The sequence below is a fragment of the Montipora capricornis genome, chromosome 3, assembly GCF_036669925.1.
Source record: "Montipora capricornis isolate CH-2021 chromosome 3, ASM3666992v2, whole genome shotgun sequence".
Taxonomy (NCBI): domain Eukaryota; kingdom Metazoa; phylum Cnidaria; class Anthozoa; order Scleractinia; family Acroporidae; genus Montipora; species Montipora capricornis.
The window spans coordinates 65,541,226-65,568,725 of NC_090885.1; the positions used below are offsets into that span (position 1 = coordinate 65,541,226).

At 38.5% G+C, this 27,500-nt stretch overlaps 1 protein-coding gene across 5 annotated transcripts in view; it reads left to right on the forward strand.

Moving 5' to 3' along the window:
- Positions 1–2,279: 2,279 nt before the first annotated feature.
- Positions 2,280–27,500, forward strand: part of LOC138043747 (myoferlin-like) — a 75,060-nt gene continuing 49,839 nt past the window's right edge. Inside the window, exons 1-17 of one of the 5 annotated variants that reach the window (XM_068890162.1) lie at positions 2,280–2,540; positions 4,394–4,449; positions 4,635–4,726; positions 6,957–7,062; positions 8,896–9,077; positions 10,086–10,149; positions 10,775–10,906; positions 12,166–12,228; positions 13,535–13,585; positions 15,870–15,900; positions 16,165–16,229; positions 18,759–18,848; positions 22,152–22,202; positions 23,421–23,467; positions 25,621–25,703; positions 26,299–26,348; positions 26,460–26,513. In XM_068890162.1, coding sequence (XP_068746263.1) covers positions 2,444–2,540; positions 4,394–4,449; positions 4,635–4,726; positions 6,957–7,062; positions 8,896–9,077; positions 10,086–10,149; positions 10,775–10,906; positions 12,166–12,228; positions 13,535–13,585; positions 15,870–15,900; positions 16,165–16,229; positions 18,759–18,848; positions 22,152–22,202; positions 23,421–23,467; positions 25,621–25,703; positions 26,299–26,348; positions 26,460–26,513 — 1,314 coding nt within the window. In that variant the 5' untranslated portion in view covers positions 2,280–2,443. Of the gene's footprint in view, positions 2,541–2,927; positions 3,266–4,080; positions 4,263–4,393; positions 4,450–4,634; positions 4,727–6,956; positions 7,063–8,895; positions 9,078–10,085; positions 10,150–10,774; positions 10,907–12,165; positions 12,229–13,534; positions 13,586–15,869; positions 15,901–16,164; positions 16,230–18,758; positions 18,849–22,151; positions 22,203–23,420; positions 23,468–25,620; positions 25,704–26,298; positions 26,349–26,459; positions 26,514–27,500 lie in introns of those variants that run through there. The other 4 variants (XM_068890161.1, XM_068890163.1, XM_068890165.1 and 1 more) reach the window with 4 other exon arrangements.

Here is a 27,500-nt window from a genome sequence, read left to right on the forward strand (position 1 = left end):
ACTCACAAACGGTAACGCTGCATTAATTTGGCCCTCAAGCACAAGCTTTACAAACACTTTCGTCTTATTAGTATTGGGCGGCGGTGAACCTTTCAGTTTTCCTATTCGACCTTGAATAATTCTGCATTCGTGTAGTAGTTTGCGGATTTCGCCTTCTCTCCACAGGAAGAGTTGCTTAGCCAGGGCGTCTTGATGATCTTTAGCTTTCGACTTTGGCCCTGGTTTTTGTAGGTCTGCAGCAAGGAGGACAAAAGCGGCTTTGAGAGACGCGTGACAATTATCAGAGGAGTTATTCCAGTCATTAATGTGTGACGTCACTTGATCTATAAAGTATCGTCCGATTTTTCCATATGGTACCAGAAACACATTTTTTTTTCCATCAGACAGTCTCACTGTAAGCATTAATTATGGTTGACGATGATAAGACAATGGCCGTTTTTATACTAGAGACGCATAATCCGTCCAGACGAATTATGCGTCTCTCAAGTTATCCGTCTAGTGTAAAGACGGGACGATGAGACGCATAATTCGTCTGGGACGAATTTAGGCAAACATTTTTTCTGCGTCTGTTAAATTCGTCTAGTATAAAGACGGGCGCAAAACGCATAATTTGTCTGGACGAACTATCCAGTTTAGTGCGTCTTCGAAGACGCATTAGTAGATACTTCGTCCAGACGCATAATGCGTCCCGTGCCCGTCTTTACACTAGACGAATTTAACAGACGCAGAAAAAATGTTTGCCCAAGTTCGTCCCAGACGAATTATGCGTCTCTAGTATAAAAGCGGCCAGTCGTACTTCCGTCATTTCGCTTTCCCCAATTGATCAGAGATGGTTCGGCAGTGGGAAGATAATCTGGAAGACAACCCGGCACTCTTTTATTGTCTTTCCGGTATCGCTTTCACTTGCATTATCTTGGTTTGTATTGTTACTATCGGCGTGTTGATTCCGTTCCGCCCCGTCTGCTCGATTCCTCCTGGGATCATAATAATTGGTGCACTTGGGGTAATTAAGAAGGGACTAGAAAAGTACGTTGACAAGATTCCAGGCACAGTCAGCGTTGATGAGCTCCAAAAAATTACTCTTCTGGGATCAGCTCGCATCTTGAGAAAGGTTCTGTCAATGAAGTGAACTCTTTGGTGCCTAACGCCCACGGGTTGGACCCGGTGCTTCAGAGACTAAACAAGCAAGCCAAGGATTACAAGTAATAATAATAATAATAATAATAATAATAATAATAATAATAACAGTTGGTAACCTAGAAAGCGCATCTTAACATGACGTGTTGATCAGATGCGCTATAAATTAAAATAGTACAAAAGTTTATAAAAAATAAAAGTATATGATTATCTTTTCAAAAATATACAGTGAAATTCTAATAAAAGCTTGAATAGGATAGGATTCTCTTTAAAATCTATATCACTATAAACTAATGCTTAACTGTTGAAATAATACGAAATTATTTATGTAATTCTATGAAAACGCTAATTGTAAAAGATATGTTTTTAAAAGATTCTTGCTTTCATCGAGACTGTTAGCAGTCCTAATGTCACTTGGGGTGCTTTCGATTGACCGTATTCCGGAATAGGAATACATGGAATATAAGTTAGAAATCCTTCGTTTTTACGGAGATTTACATTAAAATAGTCAAACACTTCAACGGTTGAAATGCTATTTTAAACATATTTTTCATGATCCTTGCTGCTTCGAAACGCGCCAAACATACCGTTTTAATCATCACTCCACGTATTCTTATTCCGGAATAGAGTCAATCGAACGCGCCCTTGGTAGAGCGTTCCATAATGTTGGGGAAGCCATGACGAATAAATCTGTCATTTGATGGCGGAATGTTGGTTTAGTTGCGGTCTTTCTGGTACTGAAAGTTTAGCAGTAACTTTTCTCTTCCCTCGCTATTTTCCGAAATCTATCTGTTTCTTCTTTTTTCAGCCTGCGCCACAGAACGACGAAACGGTGTTAAATTACGTCTGCAACGCAGGCATCCTCCCTGCTTTTTTGTGGGCGTCTGACGTTTCTTTTCTTTCGCCGTGATTGGATCTCCGTTGATAGTTGGATCACCTCTCGCGGTCTTAGATTTTCCTTAACCAAAAACTGGTCTTCCATTTGAGAGGAAAGCTATGTCGATTTTCTTTGCAACATGAATCAACGACTTTGGAAAACGCTATCAAGTAAAAAAAAAAAAAAAAGAAAAAGAAAAAAACAAAGAAAAACCACCATGCATGCCTCAAAACGACACACCCCACGGGAAATCAGCTGAAACATCACGCTCTAAGAGGTTATTCCTTGGGGATCAACTTAGATGGCTGAATTGTTTATTCATGGCTGTTGCCCGCACGTAAGCCCTTTTCGAATACAACGCAGGTTACGTTGTTTTCATCTCCAAAAGCGTTGTGTTCGGAAGGTGGACTGAAGGAAGTCCACATAAACATGTCTCTCCTACGAGTTTCAAAGCTTAAGGCGACCTATTTGCCCAACGTCGACAAAAAGGGATGCAGTGACCCTTACACAACGCTCCAATATCAAGGTACCAGTATGGTCATCTTGTCTTGTAGTTTTAACAGTGAAATTAAAACCACGGAATAATTTATTTTTGGACTTAATTACAAAGAATCAGCATAAATCAGCTGAACTTTGAAGAAGAAACACTTGTTTACTGAATCATTGAAGGAGTGCAGGGGAGTTCACAGAGTTAAAAAATTGGGGCGGATCCACTGAGAGGCCTTGTGAAAGAGTGCGTTACATTACGAAGTGTCTACACACGGCTCGGAATCGATGTTTTTTATGTTCTTTCTTGAACGTATCGGCAGAGTTGAGTATTACGTAGTGAAAAAATACCAAAAACCACAGAAAAAAGGAAACCATTCAGATCAGAAAGAATTGCTATTAATTAAAGCTGGTTAAAAAATTGTGTGACGTATCCTTGAATTCCATCGCAGCTCTGGAGATCATCATATCTAGTTTCAAAAATTCCTGGGTAAATTCACATTCTAGAAATCGCCAATATTCGTGTTTCTTGGCGAAAACAGAAAACAAAACAAATGGAAAAAGGTGTTGTCCCGAATAGCTGTAACTCCTTGCTTTGAACTCGAGGAAGCTCATTTAGCGCTTGAAAGAGGGCTTTAGATTGAATTTTGGCTGGTTTGATTTGCAATATGTCGTTCCTTCGGCTGCTCAAGATATCAGCGACCAACTTGCCAAATGTCGAAAAAGTGGGAAAGAGCGATCCATATGCGTCTGTGCAATTTCAAGGTAATCTTTGCCGTTATTTTATTTTAAAACCAACGGGGTCACTGATCACAACGTGCTCTTTAAAACCGTTATGTGAGGCTATGGTCTCTTCGGATATAACATTCGCAATATTCAACTATCGATCGACATCTTACCGCAGTTTTCTTTGGTCTTTTTGAAAAATTACCTAGTGCTACTTTGTTCTGTTGAAAGTGACTCTAGGATTATTATAGTGATGTGCAACTAGTGAAAAGCTGAAGTAATTCTACAAGTCGGACAATCCGCCACCATAAAAACATACCATAATACTCTTTTGTTTGTCCCCCGAAAATTTTGCCCAAGCATTATTTCCGGTTTCTCTTGGAATTCATTAGGTGCGTTCGATTGACCGTATATTTGAAATCCTTCGTTTTTACGGAGATTCACATTAACATTGTCAAATATCTTCTGAAATGCTATTTTAAACATATTTTTATTATTCTTGCTGCTTCGAAACGCGCCAAACCTACCGTTTTAATCATCACTCCACGTATAATTTCTTATTCCGGAATAGGGTCAATCGAACGCGCCCTTTGGTTAGCGAGAGAAATGAGGTCCGAAAGATTTCCTTCAGTCTTCTTTTTATCCGAACAAGGTCTGCACGTGCCGGTTGTGGAATAAAAAATCTGCTCCTCAGAGATGTTCTTTCCCTTTTAAGATGCATGTTCACTGTTCACTGCGTGGCATATGAGCACTTTAATTTTTAATTTTTTAGGTCAATTAATTTTTTATGAAGACCGGCCCCATCCCAAATAAATAATGTATGGTAAATTATGCGGTGTTATTTTCGTTGTCTCATCATGTGTAAAGCGGTGACCTCAATAACATTCAAAACGGATGAATGAATGAAAAGCTCAAGAAGTCACGATCAAAAATATATCTAACAACATGCTTCGAGTTGCTGTGAGCAGTGCTTTAAATTTGCCAAATGTAGAAACGATTGGAAAAAGCGATCCATATGTTGTGCTCAATTTTCAAGGTTTGTGTTAAGTGTTTTATCTCCGGAGCTTTTATTTTGCGTTGTGCTTCAAGACTTTTCAGGCGGGTAGAATAAATACAATAACACTATTCAACGTGTAAAAGTCACGGTTCATGTGTTTTGCTTTTTAGGTATCAAGAAGAAGACGGAAGTGATAAAAGACGAGCTCAACCCAGCTTGGAATGAGGTCTGTAATTTTCGTTTTGCTTTCGTAAGTTTCGACCATCGTAAGGATATTTTTGATCAAACCCTTCGCTATCTGGGGACCGCTAATTGCAGTTTGGGGGATTTTCTTAGCAGCTACAAAAATCAACCTATTTTTGGAGCATGGTTCAGTCTATTTTAACTTCACAGTTTATAATTTTTTTTCAGAAATTCGAATGGGACTTAGGAGGTCAAGCGCTTTCAGTGGAAGAAAATTTAATCGTTCATGTCAAAGATTGGGAACGGATTGGACGTAACAGGTCAGGTGTATAAAAATGGGTATTTTCCAGATTTCTTTTTAACGCCGATTTATTATCTCTTAGTAGTTTTTTTTTCTATTTTGCGAATGCTTAACCAGCCTTGGACAGTACCTATTTTTTAAAACTTTAATTAAAGTATATTGTCTTCAGTTCAAAAACAAGCGAGTCGCAGCCTTGGTTTGTATTCAATTTATTAAAGCTTACAATAAGCGAAGCTTTCTATTTAAAAAACAACCTGACTCCGAGTACGTTAGCTTCAGTAAAGGAATGATCTATCTTGGGAAATCGTTTGTAAGCGGATACGAGAGCTATCTGACCATATTTTGCTGAACACTGTTAATCTCACTTAATAATGTTGCAAAAAAGAAATTTGCATTTTAGTGGAAACTGACATTAACATATTGGGAGCCCGTTACGTCTTTCAATTGCTTTGTTTTGTTTTTTTCTCTGCCAAAACAAAAAAGGTTATTATGGATTAGAAAAGATAGGATATAGAGCCGTTCTTAAGTATTTTTTAATCAATGTGATAGTTTAATTATAGAACTGAAATACTCGATTTCGCGTAGAAAAACCCAAGCTATTGCGCGCTGTACAAAAAGCGGAAGTATACGTCCTAAAGCTTTTAAACAGAAAGTCTTCCGTGGACGTAATATACGTTGCATCGTTATTTCGTAGTTTATAATGAATGCGCTATTCCGACAAAACAATTTGTGAAGTTTATGATTCCCTGTTGTTTAGCAAGTGATAAACATTGCATGACTTGTTCTTTAACTAGCATCTGTATGCGGCTAAAAATCGATGATCTTGTGAGCCTCTGTTTTTTTAAAAACCATATATTTTGGAAAAGTTAGATATGCTGTCAGTTTTAGTTTATACAGGAATAAATATTGGTGACAATGATTTTCGTGGTTTGGTTTTCATGTGGTCGATTTAATACCTTGGGGATTTAAACCTGTGTGACGTAATTTTACAAGGATTAGCATTTTATGATCAAACAAACTGTGGCAAACGATTTTTGACATATGTCAATTTGTTTTGTTTTCGTCTGACTTCGCGTTTTTCATGTAAATGAAAATTTGTGCTAGTTTTAAATAATTTGTAAAAAAATGATTAATACCTTTTTGAAGTTGATGCAAGCTCGATATGTAAGGGTAAAAATGCGTAGGCCTTTGTACAAATATTAATATTGATCTTCTGTTCGGGTAAAGCAAAACAAAGCAGGTGTCTGGTTTGTGTAAGGGAAGTGAAAGTGCAAAAGTTTATTTTGCTGCCCCAAAACGATTACCTATTCTCGATAATTTAATTATTTTTTATCAGATTTTAGGTTTTGTTTATTTCCTGTATCAAAAGGACATGCAAAGTCCAAAAATTGTCACACTCAAAGAAAGCATGAAACGATTTTTGACATATGTCAATTTCTTTTGTTTTCGTCTGATTTCATGTTTTTCAATGTAGATGAAAATTTGTGCTAGTTTTAAATAATTTGTAAAAGAATGATTACTACCCTTTTGAAGTTGGTGCAAGCTCGATATGTAAGGATGAAAATGCGAAGGCCTTTGTACAAATATTAATATTGATCTTCTGATTGGGTAAAGCAAAACAAAGCAGGTGCCTGGTCTGTGTAAGGAAAGTGAAAGTGCAAAAGTTTATTTTGCTCCCCAAAAACCATTACCAGTATTCTCGATAATGTAATTATTTTTTATCAGATTTTAGGTGTTGTTTATTTTCCGTTTTTCGGTATCAAAAGGACAAAGTCCAAAAAATTTGTCACACTCAAAGAAAGCATGAAATTTCTTCATCTAATTTTGGCTTTATCTCTTGATTAAAAAAAAAGGGTTGGCTTTATCTCTTGATTAAAAAAAAAAAGAAGGTTCTCATGATAGAGTACAATGGTGCTCAAAGTTAATTGAACAGGACTTTCACAAGACTTATTCATACTCGCTATTGGCCACAATTTTAGAAAGGAGGACTTCCTGCAGATGGCTTAGCCATCTGATACGCCTTAGAGATGTAGCATAAATGCAGGAAATAAATCACATGGTTTTAATGTTTAAAGTAACAGAACTGAAAAGGGCTTTACCCCCAACCCCCCACCCTCTTGTAGCACACCTTGAGAGGAAAACCACTCTCTAAATGCTTGGCTGCACGGACACAGAATGTCAGAGGGGTATGTTTGAATCCCCTATTGATTTTTTGATAACTCAACTGTTTAACATTCTTTGTCTTCAAGACTTCTGGGCTCAGCCACTGTCCCTCTAAAGGACCTTGTGAAGGATAGCAGTCACACAATGCAGGCTGATGTCAATCTGTTGGATGCTAACAGTAGGATGACGGAGGTCAGTGCTGATCGACATTTACCGTCTCAATACCCATTGACTCCGCAACCATTCCCCATTGACGAGTAAAATAGTCTGGCGTTAGACAGAGTAAAATATTAAGTTTTAAGTTTCACTCCTAGGGGTCATTGGGTTAAAGCACAGAGTTTGTGATAACCAAATGGAACTTGGAAAAAAATCTGAGTCCCAGATTAGATTTGGACTAGTGACCCTCCAAGATCTAAAAGATGGATGCTCTAACCTCTGGTTATCTGTGGGCCTCATCATGCAGTCTCATAGTCAAATTGTAACAATTACAGTCAAACCAAGTGAAGCGTACCCCTTAAGATTGCATTAATGAAGTGATTATTTGAAACTTGAACCCGCTAGTCGTTTCAAGAATGCAATAATGAATTGATTATTCGAATATTGAACTCGCTCGCTCGATCCAAGAATACGGCTAAATTCGCTAACGGCTTCCGTTTTCGAAAAATCAATTCACTGTTGCGACTAGTAGGTTTCAAACCTACTAGTCTTTTCTAGAATGCAATACTGAATCGATTTTTCGGAAACGGAACCCGTTAGCCGTATTCTTGGATCGAACGAGCGAGTTCAATATTCGAATAATCAATTCATTATTGCATTCTTGAAACGACTAGCGGGTTCAAGTTTCAAATAATCAGTTCATTAATGCAATCTTGAGGGGTACGCTTCACTTGGTTTGACTGTAAAGCAGTGTCAGTCAATCAGAGTGCTCCATTTAACCTGAGAATTGCTTGCCATATAATAATTGACAATTATTGAACGAGGTTGATTAAAATATTGTGATTTGTCAGTGGCGAGCAGATCAATTATTTGCCGAAGCTGAAGGCTGAGGCAAATAATTGATCTGCGAGACATGTACTGACAAATCACGGTATTTTGTGATAACCGAGGTCAATAAGTGTTTTATCATCCGATCACTGAGTTTGTTTTTTGTTTTTGTTTCTGGGAAGCTGTAAGCGTGCGCTGCCTTGCAGAGTCGAGTAATGGCACCAATCAATTGGTTTCCTTCTCGGCATAAGTATAATTGTAGACTTCAAATTGTACTTACAGTCAAACGTTCAATAACACTAGGCATCAACAAAGCTGAAGAATTTCACAGTTTTCAAAGCGTATATGTATCCCGACAAGTGAAGCTTTGGTGTAAAGCTCGCCATTCTTTTTTGTGGCTTCAGCGTAAAATCACTTCAGTACATATGCATTCGCCTACTTGTCCTTCGAAATACGTTGCGTGCAACTTTTGTTCCTTTCTTAGTATTCTCACTGTTCTTTTGATCAACTAAAGATGTCCATCAAAAAAGAACATATATTGTGGACAAAATTGCAATATTGTCGTCGTCCGACATGTTTTTGTTTGTCAACTAGTAAAATTCATACCCAGTCTTCCAAGGTCGCGTGGATTGCAAAAAAATTGTTGCCAAGTTGTCGCTAATTGTAGCCACCACTGCTTGTTGGCCATGGCTTGTTAGTTACTTAAGTTTTATTGTTACAGCATGATATGGGATTGCCTCGGTTGGTGGGGTTTGAGACATACTGGAGTTTTACAATTGGGTCAGACATGTCCCATCAAGAGATTAATTCGCTGTTGTTTTTTTTAGAACAGACAGTACTAATACATGTATGTGCGCATTGTTGTCCTTGGGAATCTGGCCCCTTAACATTTGGTTTTCAGAAGCTTTTTCAAACACACATGCAAGACGTGTTAGTTGTTTCAGTCAATCGTAGCATCCTTACGTGGCAGCAATGTATTTTAAAACAAGAGAAACGGTAGATTTGTCACAAAAGGAGCTCCACTGGGGTGTTTTTTTGCAGGCCAAACTTTCCCTTCGCTTGGAATATATACCTCCAAAGCCTGCTAAGAGTGGAGAAGGTGAAATATTTGCAGCAGATGAAACTGATCTTGGTGCTGAGCTTGGGCAAGTGGACCAAGGATTTGAGGAGGAATTTGGCGATGAAGCTGAGGAAGGAATGGAAGGAGTTGGTGATCCTGTCAGGTAAAAAGATAAGTGCAATGCATATGTTCCTGCATACAAATTGCCTAATGAAAGAGGGATCGCAGGTGTCATGATTGAGATAAACCCCATAACCTGTTTTTTCGTTTGTGCCAACGGTGACTTCTATGTTGCTCAAAAAGAAAAGCAGTGTTGGACAAAACACTGATCCCCAGTCAATGGAATACCCAAATGGACTACCCTAAAAATACTATTTTGGTCTACATGTACGCAGCCTCTCAAACACCCATTTTAAACGGCGTTGATGAACAGTATTTAAGTCTAAGCACCCATTTTTTTTAACCCTTCGACACCTGAACCAGCCAAAACCAGTCAGACGATTTTACTCGTCAATGGGTTAAAGAGGTTAGCTTTAGTTACTGATGGCCAATTACTTCTTGTGGCTTAAATGAGACTGGTACAATTCCTGGATTTAGTTACATGTGGCTGTGCGGATGAAAATAAACAAGGTATGTGCAATGTTAGTATATAATCAATTCAGTAGTACCTATTCGAAAATGAGGATGCCTGTTTTATGAGTCAATGAGTCGTGAGTCAATGAGACTCACAGTCAATATAGCAATAATTTATTGATTAAGCCTAAGCCCTCGTATCAGTGAGTAGGCCTAAGCACTCCTGAAATTTTACCTTTCAATTTATGGGTTAGGGTAACTGCACTAACTCATTGACTCATGACTCATAAATACATAATACTCATTCGAAATAGTATTTTTTATAGGTAGTCCATTTTAGGGTAGTCCATAGGGGTAGTCCATGGATTGGAAATTTGCTGCATAGGAAGAAGTCATAATACACAACATGTATGTACATGTATGTGTACTGAGGGCTGGCTATATGCAGTGGCAGTGCTTCAATCATCAGCTTCATTGAAGGTCTGCCTTCATTCAGTGATCGAAAGGTCTGCATATGCAGCTGATGCAGATGCAAGGGAACAGATAAAGAGTACTATGCAGATCAGTGAATGTGAATCATATTTTTGTACTTTGATAGGAAAAGGCGAAGAAGAAAAAGAACAGCCAGACACAAGTTATCAAATAAGCCTCAAGACTTTCAGGTATTACAATGTTTCGTACCTTATGATTGCTTAATCCTAGCTGTCACAATAATGCCAGTAAGTTTGTCACTGGATGCCTGGATTAAATGGCTATTAAAGATTGATCTAGAATGCACACAGTCTTCTTTCTATGCAAATGATATTTAGTAAAGACTCTGAGATTCTAAATGTATTGAGAACAATGATAAGGAAAGTGTCGATTGTACAAAACTGATGCTTCTCAGCTATGATGCAATTTAACATATTCAGCATCAGCATTTAATATTCATGATTTTCAGCCAAACAAGGTATTTAAATTAATATGAGTTTTCCTTGAGTTCAATAAGGGCATTTGCAGATCAGTGTGTAAGTCCCTTACAGACTGGGTGGATGACAGTTGTGGTGGCCTAATTGTTGACTTGAAAAAGGCATTTGACATATTGTATGCTAGAGTATCATCTCAAAGTGAAACTTACATGTAATAGGAACTTTAGAATTAGGGGCTTCGGTTAGTTTCCTGTGTCTAATTAACGAATGGTCTTCTGAGAGTTATACAGTTACAGCTGTATATAGGATACCAATAAATATTAGTTTGGAGTAACATATGTCCCTTGAGTTATCCATGGTTTGTGGTGTATTGTTTCAGGTCCGTGTAAGAATCATAGAAGGTAGACAGCTGTCTGGCTCCAACATCAGCCCAGTGGTCCGGGTAATAGTGGCCAGTCATACTCGTCAAACCAAAGTCAAGCATTCTACAAACAAACCCTTCTATGACGAGGTAACATAAACCATCACTTAATATACCATTGCGTTCTTTGGGTGAGTTGTCTCTAAATACTGGTAATACTTTCAAATACATTAAGATAGACACAGATCTAGATCTGCCGTGAACAATCAAAATAAAAATCCCCCAAGAGAATTACACTTCAGTGCAAATTTTATTGTGGTTCCCAAGGACCCCATTCCTTTTTGGTGGAGGGAGAGATAATTTGTTGTGTGAGCGTGGTAAATCTCCTAAACAATTAAAACAGTGTCTTGTGAAACAATATCTCCTGGAGTAATGAATTTCAGAGACATTGGTTTTGATGGGTGAAGCACATTGTGGCTTGTTACGTCTTCATATGCAAAGTGGTTTACATTGTTTTACCTTGCTTATATTTCTCAACTCTATGGCTTGCTTCTTTGTTTCTCCCTTCAGGTATTCACTTGTAGGTAAAATTGTATAAACAATAGCCTTCATTTGGCGCGAAAATATGCTCGGATATTTGTCCGCGGACATTATCTGTTCCAAGAAGCGAACAGTTTTCCGGGAGCGAAGCCAAGGACAAATATCCGAGCATATTTTTGAAGCCAAATTGAGGCTATTGTGTTTATTATCCTTCAAATATTTTTCGCAACAAGCGGGATCTGCCAGTCCGTCATACGTCAACACGTCAAAGTTTGTCAATTGGCTTCCAAAACCGCATCATTCAATATTCATTTCCAGAGTTTCGAACAGACTTTGCTTCAGTTAAAAGAATATGCTTGGAGAAACTGAGTACAACATTTCAGTGAAAGGAAAACATACTTTTTTAATTGTGTGGATACAAGTGGCGGATACGATTTACAAACAGCTTACCGTCAAAAACATTAACAGCGTATGAAGTGGATTTTTTGGTGTTTTCTGGTACCGTTCTATCGACCAGCAGGTTTATCTCTTCTTCTGTTACAAAAGCAAACCGTTCTGCCATCCTAACATTAAGTTTAATGTGAGACTTGAATCCTTGAAGTCGGTTTTAAAAATTGGGGAATATCATTAGGGAATATCCTCGGATATTCCCCAGTTTTAGCTGGGGAATATTTGCCCACGTGACGCGTTTAGACCAATCACGCGCGAGCGAAAATATTTGATGGATTATAAAGTTGCATATTCACTATTTTTGTGTACAAGAACTATGGGTGGGTTGCCATGGTGATTTTGGAGCTTTGAGGGGATTATTGCCTTTTTGATGCCTTTCAAACAAGAAGAGTTTTAAGTTAATATTCTTTTTGTTTCAGACTTTCTTCTTTAACTTTCAAATGTCACCATTAGAGCTGTTTGATGAAATTATTAGCTTTGAGGTGAGACAATGATACTGTATGCCTTATTACCAAATTACATTGTATGTAGAGTTCAGATGGATGTGGTTCAGTTTTTATTGAATTTGAAAGGAAATGCACTTACACAATGTAATTGTTACTTTACATTGTCTTGGCAGAGATTAAACTTAAATTCTGCCTGACAACATGTGTACATATTTAGTAAAGCTTTACAACAGTGTTGTAAAACGTACTTACGTAATGGAGCGTGGCTGGTTAGAGCTATAATCCTCCACATGTCACGTTATTTCGTAAACATTACGCAACGCAAGCGAGACATGAATGGATTCCTATATTCCAACAATTCGAACTGAGTTCCTTTATCCTTGTCTTTAATACTGTCTGCTAATAGTTATAAATTATATCCTTCTTCTGGATTGGCGAAAAGCAACTACTATCCCCATTCATGCCGCGTTGAGCCCTACAGAAGTTGTTTGTATTAGATGGTACATGTCCAAAGTATAACTCTGTGAGCTCTACAGTTTACTGTAAGGAGTACCTTTACTGTTTACAAATTTTATTCCCACCCAGTCCCTCCCTTCAGATGTTTTGTTAAGGTCAAGTTTAATAAATTCGGGTTCACCTTTCGGTACACACTTCGGTTAAGTCTCTCGGTGACTTCCCCAAGCTTCGGTGTTTTTCATGCTATGCCATTTTATGCTCTCTATCTGCCTTTGTTCTTGTCCGATCCAACACATGTCGGCAGAGTCGGCTCGTAGTGCTGGGGAGATAAGGAGGCTTGCAAGCTATTTTTACCGCCTACACTCTTTCCGTTTTAGCACGATGCTGGCCGGAGGTTTAGTTCGTAGTGCCATGGAGAGTTAGGCTTGTATATAATTATTTGGCTTTTACCTGCGTACAACTTGTCCGATCTGGCGTGGTTCACCTTGTGCGTTGAGGAGATAAGTTCAGGCTTTTAGTCATGCTAGGGAAGTCATCTGTCATGCTGATCGTGGAGCGTTCCCCCCCCCTTTTACGCCAACATTGTCTCTTGTGTTTTGTTATTGTAGTGTGTCTTAAATATAAATACCCGCGGGAACTGCAACATTAAAAAATGTTAATTTAAGCATTTAGCATTGGAGTGTGTCGAACTGGGATTTAAATTAACAGGACTACGGGAACAGACTTTTGGACTGCCCTGACTCCATTCTTATTATCCTGAGCTATTCCATACTGGAATCATTGGTTGGAAAGCAAATTTAATGCTCCTGTCAATTCCATAATGTAATATGTTATAAAGACCAAGCACTGATCATAGACTGCAAGTTAACCACTTTTCCTTCTACAGGTGTTTAACTCCAGGAAACTGAGGGCAAATGCTATGATTGGCTATTTTAAGGTATATTGTCTCTTGTTGAAAAGTAAACACATCCCCTTCAGGAGCCAGGTGGTAGAAAGATAGAATATTCTTACTGAACAGTTAGGGTCCTAAATCCTGAAAGGTGGGTTAACGTTGACAAGGGTCTATTTGACAGTACCCACAGAGGAAAGAATCTTGTAGAAGGGGCATTTAGGTGTTCTGGTAGATTGAAGTGTCTTTCCCTTGCACTTGCTTCTCTTCATTTGAATGATTAGGAATTGTTATTAGTTTAATATTCTCCTTGTTTCAAGTACATGTATTAGAATAAGGTAAGCATATTGTCATTGAGTTACCGGTAGTTGAATAGATGTATGGTAGTTTTGATGTTGACTCTGGCCCCTCTGCATTCCCTGGGGAGGGGAGACCAGGCCAGGTGGTCGACCAAGGATCAAGGATGGCCGTATACGTAGCAATACCTACATGTTACAATAAACATTATCATGATCTTTGAGGTATTAACAACAACATGAATACACAACAATAACATTGTTCATTGTTCCAATAATATTACAGACTGAATACTTTGCCCTTATTGTATAATTAATTTTATTAGTGAACAAAATGGAAGAACTCCAAAAGACTTGAGGCATTGTAAATTTACAAAAAATTAATGTGAAGCTAAGGATGGTAGTATGGTCAATAATAAGAGTGTAGCTTCCGGTACTCAAGGCCAGCCTCAACAACCGACTTGGCTTAGTAGTCTAACATTTGAAAAAAAAAAAAAAAAAACTGAAGTCAAAGCAACAGCAGCTGTAAACAGAGCCTAAACATCATTCTGTTCAAATCCTTCTCGGCGGCCTACAATTGTAGGCCTTGTCTCCTTGAGGAACAAGACTATGACAGTTCTGCTTTGCCAATCTTTTTCAAATCTTCAGCGTCTCACAACTTACTCCACTGGAAACTTCTGATCCGTCCGATAACAGAATCATAAGTCTAACTAAATAAATGCAGTTTGGGCCGAAACTAAAACGTGCAAATCACATGATTGAAATAAGATAAGATCAACAACTAAAAACAAAAAGTTAATATACGGAAACCATGTGTACAAAACCGCATCAGAGAGAGAATAGGGACCTTAAGCAAGGACGACAACAGTACAATGGCCACCAGAATATTGTCTAAAAACATTATGTGTATTTCCAATTATTGTAATAATTTTGCAATTACTCCAAGTATCTCAGCATGGAAAGCGAGTGTCAATATTCCAGATAATCTCGTACCCAGATCTCTTGTAGCGAGGGAAGGCGAGATCTGGTCAAATCCGATTATTCAATTTTTTTCATTGGATGTTCGAACAGCCTCGTGTCCAATCCCTTCTTTGAACATTTGCGCGGCAAAAGGCTTGGATTGTTTACAGACATGGCGAAACTAGCGGGAGAATTTGAAGCATTCAATGATATCAGAAACTTGTGCCGTCTTTGTGGAAACACCACAAATCCCAATCAGAGATTGTCGATTTTCTCGGATTACTGGAAGAGCGTGAAGTTGCATCGCTTGATAAGTGATGACGATTTGGTACAAGCTGATAAATTACAGACTTGCCGTATCCTGTTGGAAGGACGGCTAACACATCTCGCTTTTGCTGCACAACGGCTTTTAACGCCTCCAACTGTTTTGGTTTTAAATATATATATTGGGCGTTCCGCGTTTTGCTAGGGAAAATTTCACTGCTCTATTGAAATCGGCATCGGAGACGGCTGCCATTTCGAGAACTTATTTAGGGCATGCGCTCTTTCATCGCCTGTCACATTCCTGACAGTCCATCACGTGTGCAAATCGGATTTGGCCAGATCTCGCCTTCGCTCACCACAAGAGATCTGGGTATGAGATTATATTCCAGAGATAAAATTGGTGAGAGTGGTGTGGATATTTACAGAAAAATTGAAAATCTATCATCAGGTGCTCATGTCTTCCATTCAGCCTTAAATGTGATCAGTTCTCATTATTGTCAGACCTAGAATGGCATAGTAATAATGTACACAAATATAAAATGCATGTCCAGGGCCTGCAGAGCTTTTGTTTTTGCTCTTTAGAGTTATTGTTTTGTGGCATCCTCATAGCCATCATCCTCCCTAATAACATTATTGTGGCTCGGAGAAATTTTTTTGGTAACGGGAATTGCAGGAATGAGGATTCCCAAGAGTTAAAGACAGCAAGAAACAAGAAGAATCAATGAATGCAAGCAGATGGAAATTACTTAACTTTTTCAATGCCTGTGACACCCTCAAAGTTAACACAACAAATTTATTGGTTTTTGTTTCAGAGCGATATTGGCTTTTTCTATGATGAACCATGTAAGTGCAATGGATAGTATCCTTGGTTTGCATCCATGTGATGAGACGGCCATGTTGGTGTACAAAACAATAGAAAATGGCCCCACACGTTTTGCATAATTGAGTCAAATTCCCAAAAGGCATTTTACTGTACACCAACATGGCCGGCGTGACGTCAGATGCAAACCATCAATTGTTCTTTTTTTTATATTTCGAAGTTAAATTTTGAATCTTCTTTTTTATGCTGCCCTTTCGCTTACATGAGCTTTTGAAACTTTTTGACAGCTCATGCTGTTGTGAGGAAGTGGGTTTTGCTTACTGATCCTGATGACAAGATGGCTGGAGTCAAGGTAGGAAGTTGTATGTTTACAGCTTTTCTCTGTTGCTGATCTCGGATTGGTTTTTAAAAGAGAAAAAATCACCTTTTTGTCGTGGAAGTTTGAAGAAAGAAGATTTTATTTAATAACCCAATAATAAAAGTGGTAAAGGATTGCAATTCTTTAGGAGAAGGATGTTTTGTTGTGATTGACAAAGTAAGAAAATAAAATTCAAAATGAAGGTTTCAAATACCCACCCCCCCCCCCCCCCCCCCCTCCAAAAAAAAAAAAAAGGAATGATGGCTTTTGGTTGTAAATCTACAACTTTTTAAGCTGCAAAATGTTGAGGGGTTTTAGGGCAATGTGGAAGCCAGAAGTCCTGAAGCCACAATAAATTAGCTTATTATTGCACTTATTAAGATTAAGATAATTAAGGTTAATGATATTTAAAGTAAAAGTTAATTTATAAACCCAAAGAAAGTATTGTAATTTTTTTTATTTATATTTATTATTTTTGGTCCATTCATGGCTCAGTATAAGCCACCGAAAATGATAGCTTTAGTATGCTCTTCTCAAGAAAATTAAGTTAAGTTAGCGCCAAACCAGGAATATGGCTTAGATTAGGCCGAGGTTGCTGCAATATGTAGCTATTTATTGTGGCTCTGTGATTGTCATGTCATTTACTTTGTGTGTTACGTTGTCCGAAAAAAAGTAAATACGTGTAAATCCCTCCGCACTGTTTAGGACTTAGGGTAAGTGTTGACAGTAGAGAAATCTCAGTGTTTTCATAGTTAACAACACAGTAGTACTGGGCTTAAAAAAGGTGGGATCCTTTTTCCCTATTTAACCTTGCTGCTCATTGAATGGTGTGAGCTGGGCAACCAAAAGTACCATTCAGAGAGTAAGTTTGGGGATGCATGCATGCAATAATTATTGGCATTGTTAAAGGGGCTATGTCACGCAAAGTGATGTAATTTCATGACACCCAAAATGCCCAAAAAGTAGAATGAAACATCGCAATAACCACTTAAAACTGTTGAAAAACATAAAAGAAATACAGCAAAAGGAAAGAGAAGTACATGTATGGTTGAAATGGATTGCATTTGGGTAATCTTGAAAAAGGGTGGCCCAACGTTTTTCAAGTTTAAGGCAAATTGCTAGCGGATAAAGATTGTTTTTGTTCAGAATCATCTTGTTTGTGATGTAAAGGAATTCCACATTACCAATTTTCACGTTTTAAATTCGCGATTGACTATTTCCCAGAAACACCCTAAAGTAACACGTCATAGCCCCTTTAATGTATGTATGGGCAAGTTTCTAATGTAAAATTTATAAAGCCGCGGCTACACGAGCGATTTTTGTCGCGCGCCGGTGATGCGATTTTTTTCATATTTTTTTGTGCCGCCTGCGCGCCAGGGTGGCTACACTTGTGACAAATTTTGGCCACAAATTGAAGGTCGCGCTAATCGCATACTTCAAGAGACCTGGGCACTATAAACAGAGATTCTTACTTTAATTTCATTGGCTAAATAGTCTTTAGTCGCGTCGCAAGCGCGGGCAAAAAGTTGCAGGGTGGCTACACGGGCAACTATCTCTGCGATTTTGTCGCGAAAGTTTCAACTCTGGCGACTTTTTCTTGCGATTTTTTCACCCGTCGCGTCGCCAGTTCAAGGGTGGCTACACGTGTGATTTTCATGTCGCGCTGGCGACGCGACAAAGTTTGAAAAAATCGCATCACAAGCGCGAGAAAAAAATCGCTCGTGTAGCCGCGGCTTAAGTTGAACCTTTCAAATACCTGAACTAAGAAAGGATGTTACTGAATTCCTAAGAACATTGGCCGATACTCATACCTGGATCTGTGCCTGAAAATGAGTGTTAGATGCATGAATAATAATTCATTTTAAGTTCATGTATGAACTGGTGTTCCAGAGAAGAGTTTTTAAGACTGCAGTTGGTCATTTGACCAAGAGACTGGTATTGATCTTAGCTTGACCCTCAAAATTCTATGCTGGCATCAAATGCCTCTGATACCTCAGGTAACTGGAGCACTCCTGGTATGAATTTTATGACAAATAACGATGGTTTAATTATTTACAGGTAGGTCCAATATTGTTAATTGCAAACAGCTTTAAATACTGAATGAAAGAAATGTATACAGTATTTGAATTGCGGGGTTCACTTCAAAGATTGAAGGATAACTTTAATGTTTCGTCTATGACCCACACTTCAAGTATACAGCAAGTATACAGTTCTTTCATTCACTATTCCGTTCACGGGAGCACATGAGCCGAGCAAAGTGACCTTCTCTAAACTGTGGGGATTCATAGCTCAATGATAGCTCATTTCAATTTTTTAGCTCTAACTTCTGTTCATCATTAATTATGAACATGCATTTGCAAGTTAAATCCTTTATTAATTAAAATAGAGCAATTATTTTACTGATGCTTTTAGTTTTACTTTCATTTGGATCACTGTATCAAATGTTCCTGATTGACCTTAGTGTATAATTGTATTTTAAAAAAAAAATGTACTCATCATGCAAGTGACCACTTACTGCACCAGGAAGACGATGATGATGATACTAATGCAGAATCAGCGAAGACAGGAAAATCACGAGGAGCCCAAGGCAGAAAAATGGGTGGAATTCCAGCAGTAAATATCGAAATATTAGAGGAGCGAGTTTCAATCGAGTGTCGTAAAACCAAAACCAAAGTTACTACTTTGGTCAATCAAAAGCTCAATCAAAAAGGACGGAGACAATCCAGTAGTCGAAGTAATTACACGTAGCCGACACAAAGCGCGGGAAAATGTGTACGCGCGAGCCATGATTGGTTTCGGTTTCACTTCTGAATGGTTGAAAAAAGTCACGCGAGAACTTCGAACCAATCACTGGATGGAGTAATGCAAAACTAAAGCAATTCGCTGATTACCTTCGACACTCAATTGAAAATCGCTCTATTGCATTTTTGCTGCCTGTTGACGTGATCTTTGAATCCCTGGTTGAAGCATTTAAAAATAACGCCAGCAAACGTGAATTGATTGATAAACATAAATGCCATTATCAAACTCAATAATTGGGACAGCAGATTTTAATGTTCAATATTTTATATTAGCGCAGTGGTTTCTTAATGAATCGGCAAATTTTTAAATTTGTTAAAATTTAAGTGCAACTGCTGGAGAAAAAAACCTGTCAACTTGTTAGCGTAAATATGTTAAAAGTTAACTTGTAAAAATTGTATTGAATTAACTCTTCATAAGTTACATTGACTCAGAATCATGCTATAAATTTGTAATTTACTGTACCAGAAGCATATGACTGTATCTTATAGGAATAGTGTAATTTCTTTTTGTAAAATTAATGTTATAGTCTTACGCAAAATAACACATGAAAAAAAAAAACAAAAATAATTATTATTAATAATAAAGAAACCTGTTATCGATTTTTGGAAGTCTTTGCACTTAAAAGTAGATGCCAACGTTTTAATGTAAATACGTAAAAGTTGGTATAAGTTGGGTCTTGAATTTCTCTGCAGATATCAATATAATATAATGGTTCTAATTAGTTTAATCATATCCATTATTAATATTACAGAGCAGTGTAAAACTTGATTTAGGTAATTATTAAATTCTAAATTTATGTAATCAACTGTAACTTTTTCTAAACAGAAAAAATTGGATTAGTTGTAAGTAACAAAATGACACAGTGTTAAATTGGTTGTAAGGACGAAATGATCAATCTATATATGATGTCAGCCTAATGGAAATGTCAAATTATAAATTGCAACTGGTTATAGTATTTTAAAATGTTAACTTAAATTAGAGCAAGTTTCAATCGAGTGTCTTAAAACCAAACCCAAAGTAATTGCTTTGGCCAATCAAAAAGGACGGAGACAATCCAGTAAACCAATCAAAACTCGGAGCACACGTAACCGACACAAAGCGCGGAAAAATGTGCACGCGCGAGCCACGATTGGTCTTGGTTTCACTTGTGATTGATTGAAAAAGTGGCGCGAGAACTTCACTGAGTGAAGTAATGCAAAACCAAAGCAATTTGCTAATTACTTTCGACACTCAATTGAAAACCACTCTTTGTAGCTGACAAGGAAGTTCAGTTTGTGATTTGTAAGAGGTTAATCAATGGGCGCTTACCAGTCGATCAAATTTCAGTTAGAAGTCAAATGGAACTGTCAATTTCGGTTTGGTCCGACCGGAATAGTGGAGATCAGCTAGTAGTGAAGGTGATCCCGAATGACCGGTCCGACCGAAGTGGCGCGTCCCATTTGACCAAATTATTGGGGCGGGTGTCTTCAACCGGAAAGTACCGTTGCATTCGGCAAACGGAGTTTCCTAAATTTCAAACCGAAATGTTTGGTCTTTCTGCAAGTACCGGAAAGCATTGTGATTTTGGTCACTTGGCATTAGTCTTTATTTGGAGTTGTTTTGTTTTCTGTCTTTTGTTTCTTTTGTTTTAAGTAATTTCCGCTCCGGTACTTGCAGAAGCTGCCGAAATTTCTGTCGAATGGCAAGCGCTCAATATCTTTAAACAAGTATTAAGAGAATTTAAATGTATTTAATAATCAGCGAAAGAAGTGTTTGTATTACAATGATCTTTATATGCAAAAAATTGTGAAGTGTACATTCTTCAAGTGTCGGGGCCTGGATAAACAAGAAATGTTTGGCGTTTAAACAACATCAAACATTAACGATGAAATGACATATGAAATGATCATATGTGAACTGCGGATGTGAAATCAAGTGAAGCTTGAACATTAGAACATTAGAACCCACAAATGACCAGCTCCCAACGTCAGTGGCTTCATAGCTCAGTTGGTTAGAGCGTCGCACCGGTATCGCGAGGTCACTGGTTCAAACCCCGTTGGAGTCCTGAATTTTTGAGGCTTCTTTACGCAATTGCAAAAAAGTGCGTTCGTAACTGCGAGGATCATAGCTTCACTTGAGTTAACATTAAACATTGCTGATGTTGAAGCGAGTGGCCAAACGGTTAAAACTTGTTTGCTCTTACTCAGATCAAATTCCACAAGCAAAGAACTATGGGTTACAAATACGTAAAAAACACGTGGATACAAGACGCTGAGCAAGCGTGGTACGCATGCACGCGCCAAACATGTTTGATACGGCTGACCAAACGAACAAAACTTCGCCCATCAGACACGAGAACAAAAGAAATGTTCCAAGTTGTTTGATCGAATGTTTGATGGCCAGACGGTAAAATGGTTGGTCACCAAACAATGTTTGATGTTGTTTAAACGCCAAACATTTCCGTTTGGCCAGGCCCTTTCTTAAATTGCTATTCTAGGAATCTTAAAAAGCTATTTTTTGCTTTCTTAATTAAACTTAAGTATTTAACCTTGAGAAATCAAAACGAAAAGATGTAGAAAACAAGGGGCTTCAACTAACTAAGCCATAATCCCCTTTCAAGGTTTTAACTTAACTAGCCCAAGTTAATCTTGTATTATTCTTATTGTATCTTAATTCAGAAGGATAGCCTTTATGTTAACTAACATCTCTAAAAAAAAAAAACGTTTTCGGAGCTAAATGTAAAAGTAACTAACTTTAAAACATTTTGTTCGTTAATTTTAAAAAAAATGTTTCTTGTCAGAATTGAAATAAGTTTAAATGGCTTAAGTTTCCTAACGTTAAGATATTTGTATGAATATGTTCCATTCCAATTATAAAGATAGTGGAGAAATAAAAAAAGGATTGATAATTTATGCATAATATAATTCCTTTTCGAGTAAATATCAGTTTATTACTCTTTGATTCCTACTTACAGCACTCTTTGCTTGTAATCTCGAGTTTGTTGTCTCGAGTGTCTGCCACAACTCTCGGTTTGACGATGAGATAGCCAGCACTTGAATTTTTTCCAGGGTTTCACCTTAAGGTTTGTTATCCTATTAGACATTTAAATTGTTTTCATTAATTTCGTCTTTTTAGGGTTATGTCAAAGTCACTGTGGTTGTGCTTGGCCCAGGTGATGAAGCTCCAGTGAGTATTAGGTCATGTCAGACTGAAGTCTCATACATGTAGTGTATATTATGGACCTTACGAATCGACGACGGTGCTGTTGAGTGACGTCATAGTCCTGCATCGTAGTGCTGTAGAAATTTAAATTTACGATATTCACGGTGCAAATGTCCTCCTTGCAGAAACGAAACTCAGCCTTGCATTAGTCGTATGTTTTCTTACCCAAATCGAACCTTTTATAGTTCCACTTCGGAAACTCTGGGGTTTTTTAACTTGTGAACATCGCATATCTTGTTCATTCAATTAACAATTAGACCCGTAGCCCGCAAGGGCTACGGGTCAATAGCCCATGAAACGAAGCCGAATGGGCTATTGACCCGTGGCCCTTGAGAGTGAAGGGTCTAATTGTTTTAGTATCACCCAACTAGTCGGACAGAAAGGGCAATAATAAAGTTAGCAAATGCAAGTAAAGAAATATTTATTTGGGAATAAAACGAAAGAAAGCGTCCCGCTTTTCGCTACTCGAGGACTATTAATAATAGTCCTCTAGTAGCGTAGCCAATCAAAATGCAGCATTTGCATTAGTCCACTAGTTGGGTGATACTAATCATAGTTATACAAACTCGTTTATCTGAAGTTGAAAATTTTGGATTGAACAATTTGCTTCGTGAAAAGATAAAAACAAACTTTAAGAATGACGGTAAAATTTACCAAACGCGCACGAACGTCATCGTCACTGAAAATATTGTAAATTCAAATTTCTATAGGACGGCGACGCTGGACTTATGAAGTGACTCAACGGCGCCGTCGATTCTTAAGCTCCAAAATGGGGAGTGACGGATATTTAGCTGACTTGCGTAGCTGGCGTGATATTTTATAGCGGGATTATAACAACACACGCCCCGTTGTGTTCTGGCAGCGAGTGCGAGCGGCAGCAAAGCCGCGCGGGAACAAGTTTTAGCGAGCGGCGATTCCACTCGCGCACGTTTGAATAATGCGGCGATAAAATATCCCGCTAGCTAAGCAGACTTACTTGACAGTTATGCCATGAATGCGCGTTGAATATGAGAAGCTAAATACCCATCCAGGTTCGTACCGCTGAGCAACCTCGTATCCAACAGGTCCGAGTGGAATAATTATTAGGTAAATTTCAAAGAATTGTGTCCTGTTGTTTGAAGAACTGAATTTGCTTCTTTCGATAAAGACTAAAACATGTTTTTTTTTACGAATTCGTTGCAGTCTACGTCAAAAAGTGTTACAGAAGATGACACAGACGACATAGAATCGTAAGTTGCATTTTGCTTGTCAAGAAGATTTAGGAGTTGTTATCCTCTCTGGTTGCCTTTTCTGGTATTAATCTCGTTGCATTTGAGACAAAGGGAGTTATTAAACAAGGACGTCAGCAAAAAAGAAATTAGAGATTTTAAGAAACGACGACGGCTACAGCAGCGACATTTAACAATGTACGCCAAGTATCCAATTACTCGATTGGTGCAAGCGATTTTTAGGTCAAAGTCGAGGATGAAAGATTAACTGTTGCATGCATGTTCACGTTGTCATCGAAACCTAAAATTCGGTTTTTTCACGTTTGTGTTTTGCAGAGTACCGTAACAAAATGTACTAAAATGCGTGCCGGCGGCACGGGCACGTTCAGCACGACGTTCTTTCGTCTTAAACCAATAATTGAGAGATTGGCCGTACTTACACTAGAGGATGTCTAAGGACGCTTTCTATTTGAAAGAAATGACCCGGTCAGACTGCACATTTGGAATTACTAACTCTACACCAACTTCAAATTAGCACACTTCGAGGATGATATATACTCCTCCAGAACTATGCGTGGGATTATCATGCAAGTGTTCCTTCAAATTGTTGCATTTTCTTTGCAAACTGACGGGCCTGGCCGGCCAGTTCTGACAAAAGGAAAGCGCCCTAAGACGTCTCAGACGTCTAAGACATCTTAGACGACTAGTATAAATACGGGAAATAAGGTGGACGCATTAAACGTCAGACGACTTAAACGTCTCAAGTTAAGTGCGTCTAAACGTTTAATGCGTCTGGACGTCTTAGACGTCCTCTAGTATAAATACGGCTATTAAGCATCGCGTTTACGTGAAACGGCAAACGCGAAACGGTGGGCTGCTGCTTGTCATAAAAGCATGAAAATTGTTATTCTAACTGTCTTCCAGGTGATCTGATGACGTAATTCGGAGGACTGGAGAGAAAAATTTTAACGCCGTATCCCACAACCGCGCGCGGCCTTATTTTCGAATTTAACATGGCAGAGGAGAGGTTAGATCTTGTCGGGTCTACTTGAATGTTCATTCAGTTGCAGGAAATGTGGTAGACACGTAATGATCTGTTGAGTTTTTTGGCGATAGCAATCACTGCAGGGAGTTTGGAAACAACACCTAAGGCCGCGCGCGGTTGTGGGATACGGTATTAAAATTTTTCATTCCAGTCCTCCAAATTAAGTCACCAGATCACCTGGTTGATACCTGCTGTTGACACGCAAGAAATGAGCTCATTTCAAACGGGATTCTTTTGTTTTTTTTCAAAACGCAAAGTTTTGACCGCCGTTTGCCGTAAGCGGGATGCTTAATATTTAATATCAGTGCTATCTCACATCATCGTTTGATTTAGCGTCAGTAGCGAAACGTAATCGTGGTGCACGTGCCTGCGGTACGCCTTTAAGTGCATTTCTTTGCTGTACATGTACTCTGCAAATCAGTAACAGAAAATAACGAAATTAAAGCTTTAGACGCCAACGTGAGCTCACAATAGTAATTTGTTATGTACCTAGAGTTTCACTCAACAAAACGAGCACTGTGATTAGATGATTCTTGGTCATGTGCCCTTGAGCAAATTTGAGAGCGCTTTTCACCCTTTAATTAAGTAACAGGTACTTTCTCCCCGAAGATGGCTCCGACGTTCTGGTAGTAGAGCACTTTGGAATACAATCGATCGTTCCCATGCAAGCCTTAAATTTAGTTTGTTCAACTGTCTTGGTTATGTTGGTGGAATCATTAATCTATTTGCTCTGAAAACACAATATACCGCGAAGCGTTGGGAAGTGTTTGTACTCCCTTGCGCTTGATGTGTTCTTAATCATTTGATTTAACGTGACACCTGCAGGATACTGAGAAAAAAGGAAAGGAACTTTTAAGTGTATAATCGTTTTAGCACTGAATCGCTGAAATCAACAATATAACGCAAATCAAATAAAATGTAGGTTTTTTTAGGAGAGGGGGATCGAAAACCGGAGTTCCTGGAGAAAAAGCCCTCAGAGCAGAGTAGAGAACCAATAACCACATAAAACGCCGAGTCTGGGAATCGAACTCGGGCCACACTGGTGGGAGGGCGATTGCTCTCACCATTACGCTATCCCTGCACCTCATATATTCATTATCAAACTTATCACTTGTAATTGTTGTTGTAGTAACCTTCTTCAACCATCTGGTGTGATGCTGCGCCCAGCCGTTTTCTCGTTGAAAGTCTACAGGGCTGAGGATATCCCGCAAAGTGAGTGTTAAAACATTGGAAAGGTTTAAATTTCTTTGCAGTAGTCGTCTCGGGTCTCTTTTTACACAAATGCTATGTGTAGACTATCTGTAGTTTTGGACTATGCCGAGCAGTTGTATGGACTTCTGTAAACTCGAAATCATTACTCAAGTTCATGACGGATTTGGAAAGCAAACGCTACTCAGTCGGATTCAAGCACTTCATGTCGATGCATTCCAAGTATTGTAAAAGGCCTTTTAAGGGCACCCCTGTGGCTAATGTGACGTCATGCATTTATGCTGGATTTCATGAAGGAGCTTAATTAAGAACCAGACGTTTTTTTAGCCACGCAAGAAATCTGAAGTGTACATCTCGCGTGTGAGGACAGTGGTGTCAACCGCATTGTTGAACCAATCCTCTGTAAAAGAGAAAAGAAGCTTAGCAATATAAATGTGATAGTGGCAAAAAGAAAACAGCTCATTTTCGGTTTCCGTTCGTAGCTCAAGAACGTCTAGTGCTCCTTAGTCGAGCTTTATTGAGTTTTGGTCCATTGTATCAAACGATTACTGGATTAGGGCGAATTTGAATTGAACGTCGTCTCTTTGTTTTGTTTCAGTGGATTCTGGTTTTTTTGAAGGAGTCAAGAAAGTCCTTAGAGTGGGAGAGGTAGCATTTGCTAACTGGCGATTCTTATTTCATCTTGTGTTATCTCCGTTTACGTTTGAATACTTTGATATGAACGCTGTACAAAACTAAAATTTTGTTTTATTTCTTCAGGAACAGAAAGAACTCGTTGATCCGTATCTTTCCTTTAATTTCGCGGGAAGGAAGGTAAAGAAAGTTGGTTTATGATCAAATTTTTGCCCCCGCATTTGAAAAGCCCGCGAATAGCAGAAAAAGAGGAAATATATCTCGATCACACACTAAAGGCGAAATGATCCAGAGTTTTTGCTGCGGAGCGAGCGAAACCAGCGAGCAGCAACGTAATCTGGATTTAAGGAAAAGTATGTAAGATACAGAGAATTCTGGAATCGAATTCACCACTCTTTACCAGAATGCACTACGTTTAACCAGATTGCATTGCATTTAACCAGAATGCACTTCGCCACGAACAACCTAAAAAGTAAATGAACAATTCTGACTTCTGACTCAGTTTAGGTTTGGTGCAGTTATGCCTCCTTTGGGTCGAGCTCTAGAATCATAAGAACTGCGATGAATTTTCGTTAATCAAACTTGTAAAATGAGTAGAAAAACTACGATGAAATCGTGAAACACTTTATTTAATGTGCTGCGGTTCAGGTAATCAAAACTGACTTGAGGTAGGCTTCCCATGTGCTTCAATTCGTAGCACTGATTATAGTTCTACAGACATTTGTTGATGAGTACTGAGGACAGCCTAGTTTTAAGTTAAAATTTCGTTTCTTTCTGCGTGCAATTTCGACATCTCAGGGATCTTTCGATTCCGGCGATCTGGTGCAAGGGAAGTTTGTAGTGTTTTGCTTTCTCCTTTTACATCATGCACGAATTTCAGATCATTGGCTTATCAGCTAGAATCTTGAATCCTTTTTTCTGTTTACATTTCCTCCACTTTATCACCGTCTGGAAATGGGGTGGTCCGGGTTAAATCTCGACACATTGACGATACTTTCATCCCTCAAGATAAAGTAAATCCCACTGACTTCAATACGCCGTTGCTGTGGTTATCACTGATAAAATGGCAGATAAATGTTGTCCCTATCAACGAAATATACCGCAACATTACTCTCTACTTTAGATACACTAGTCTATTTTCAAGAAACTAGGGGGACATCTTGACAC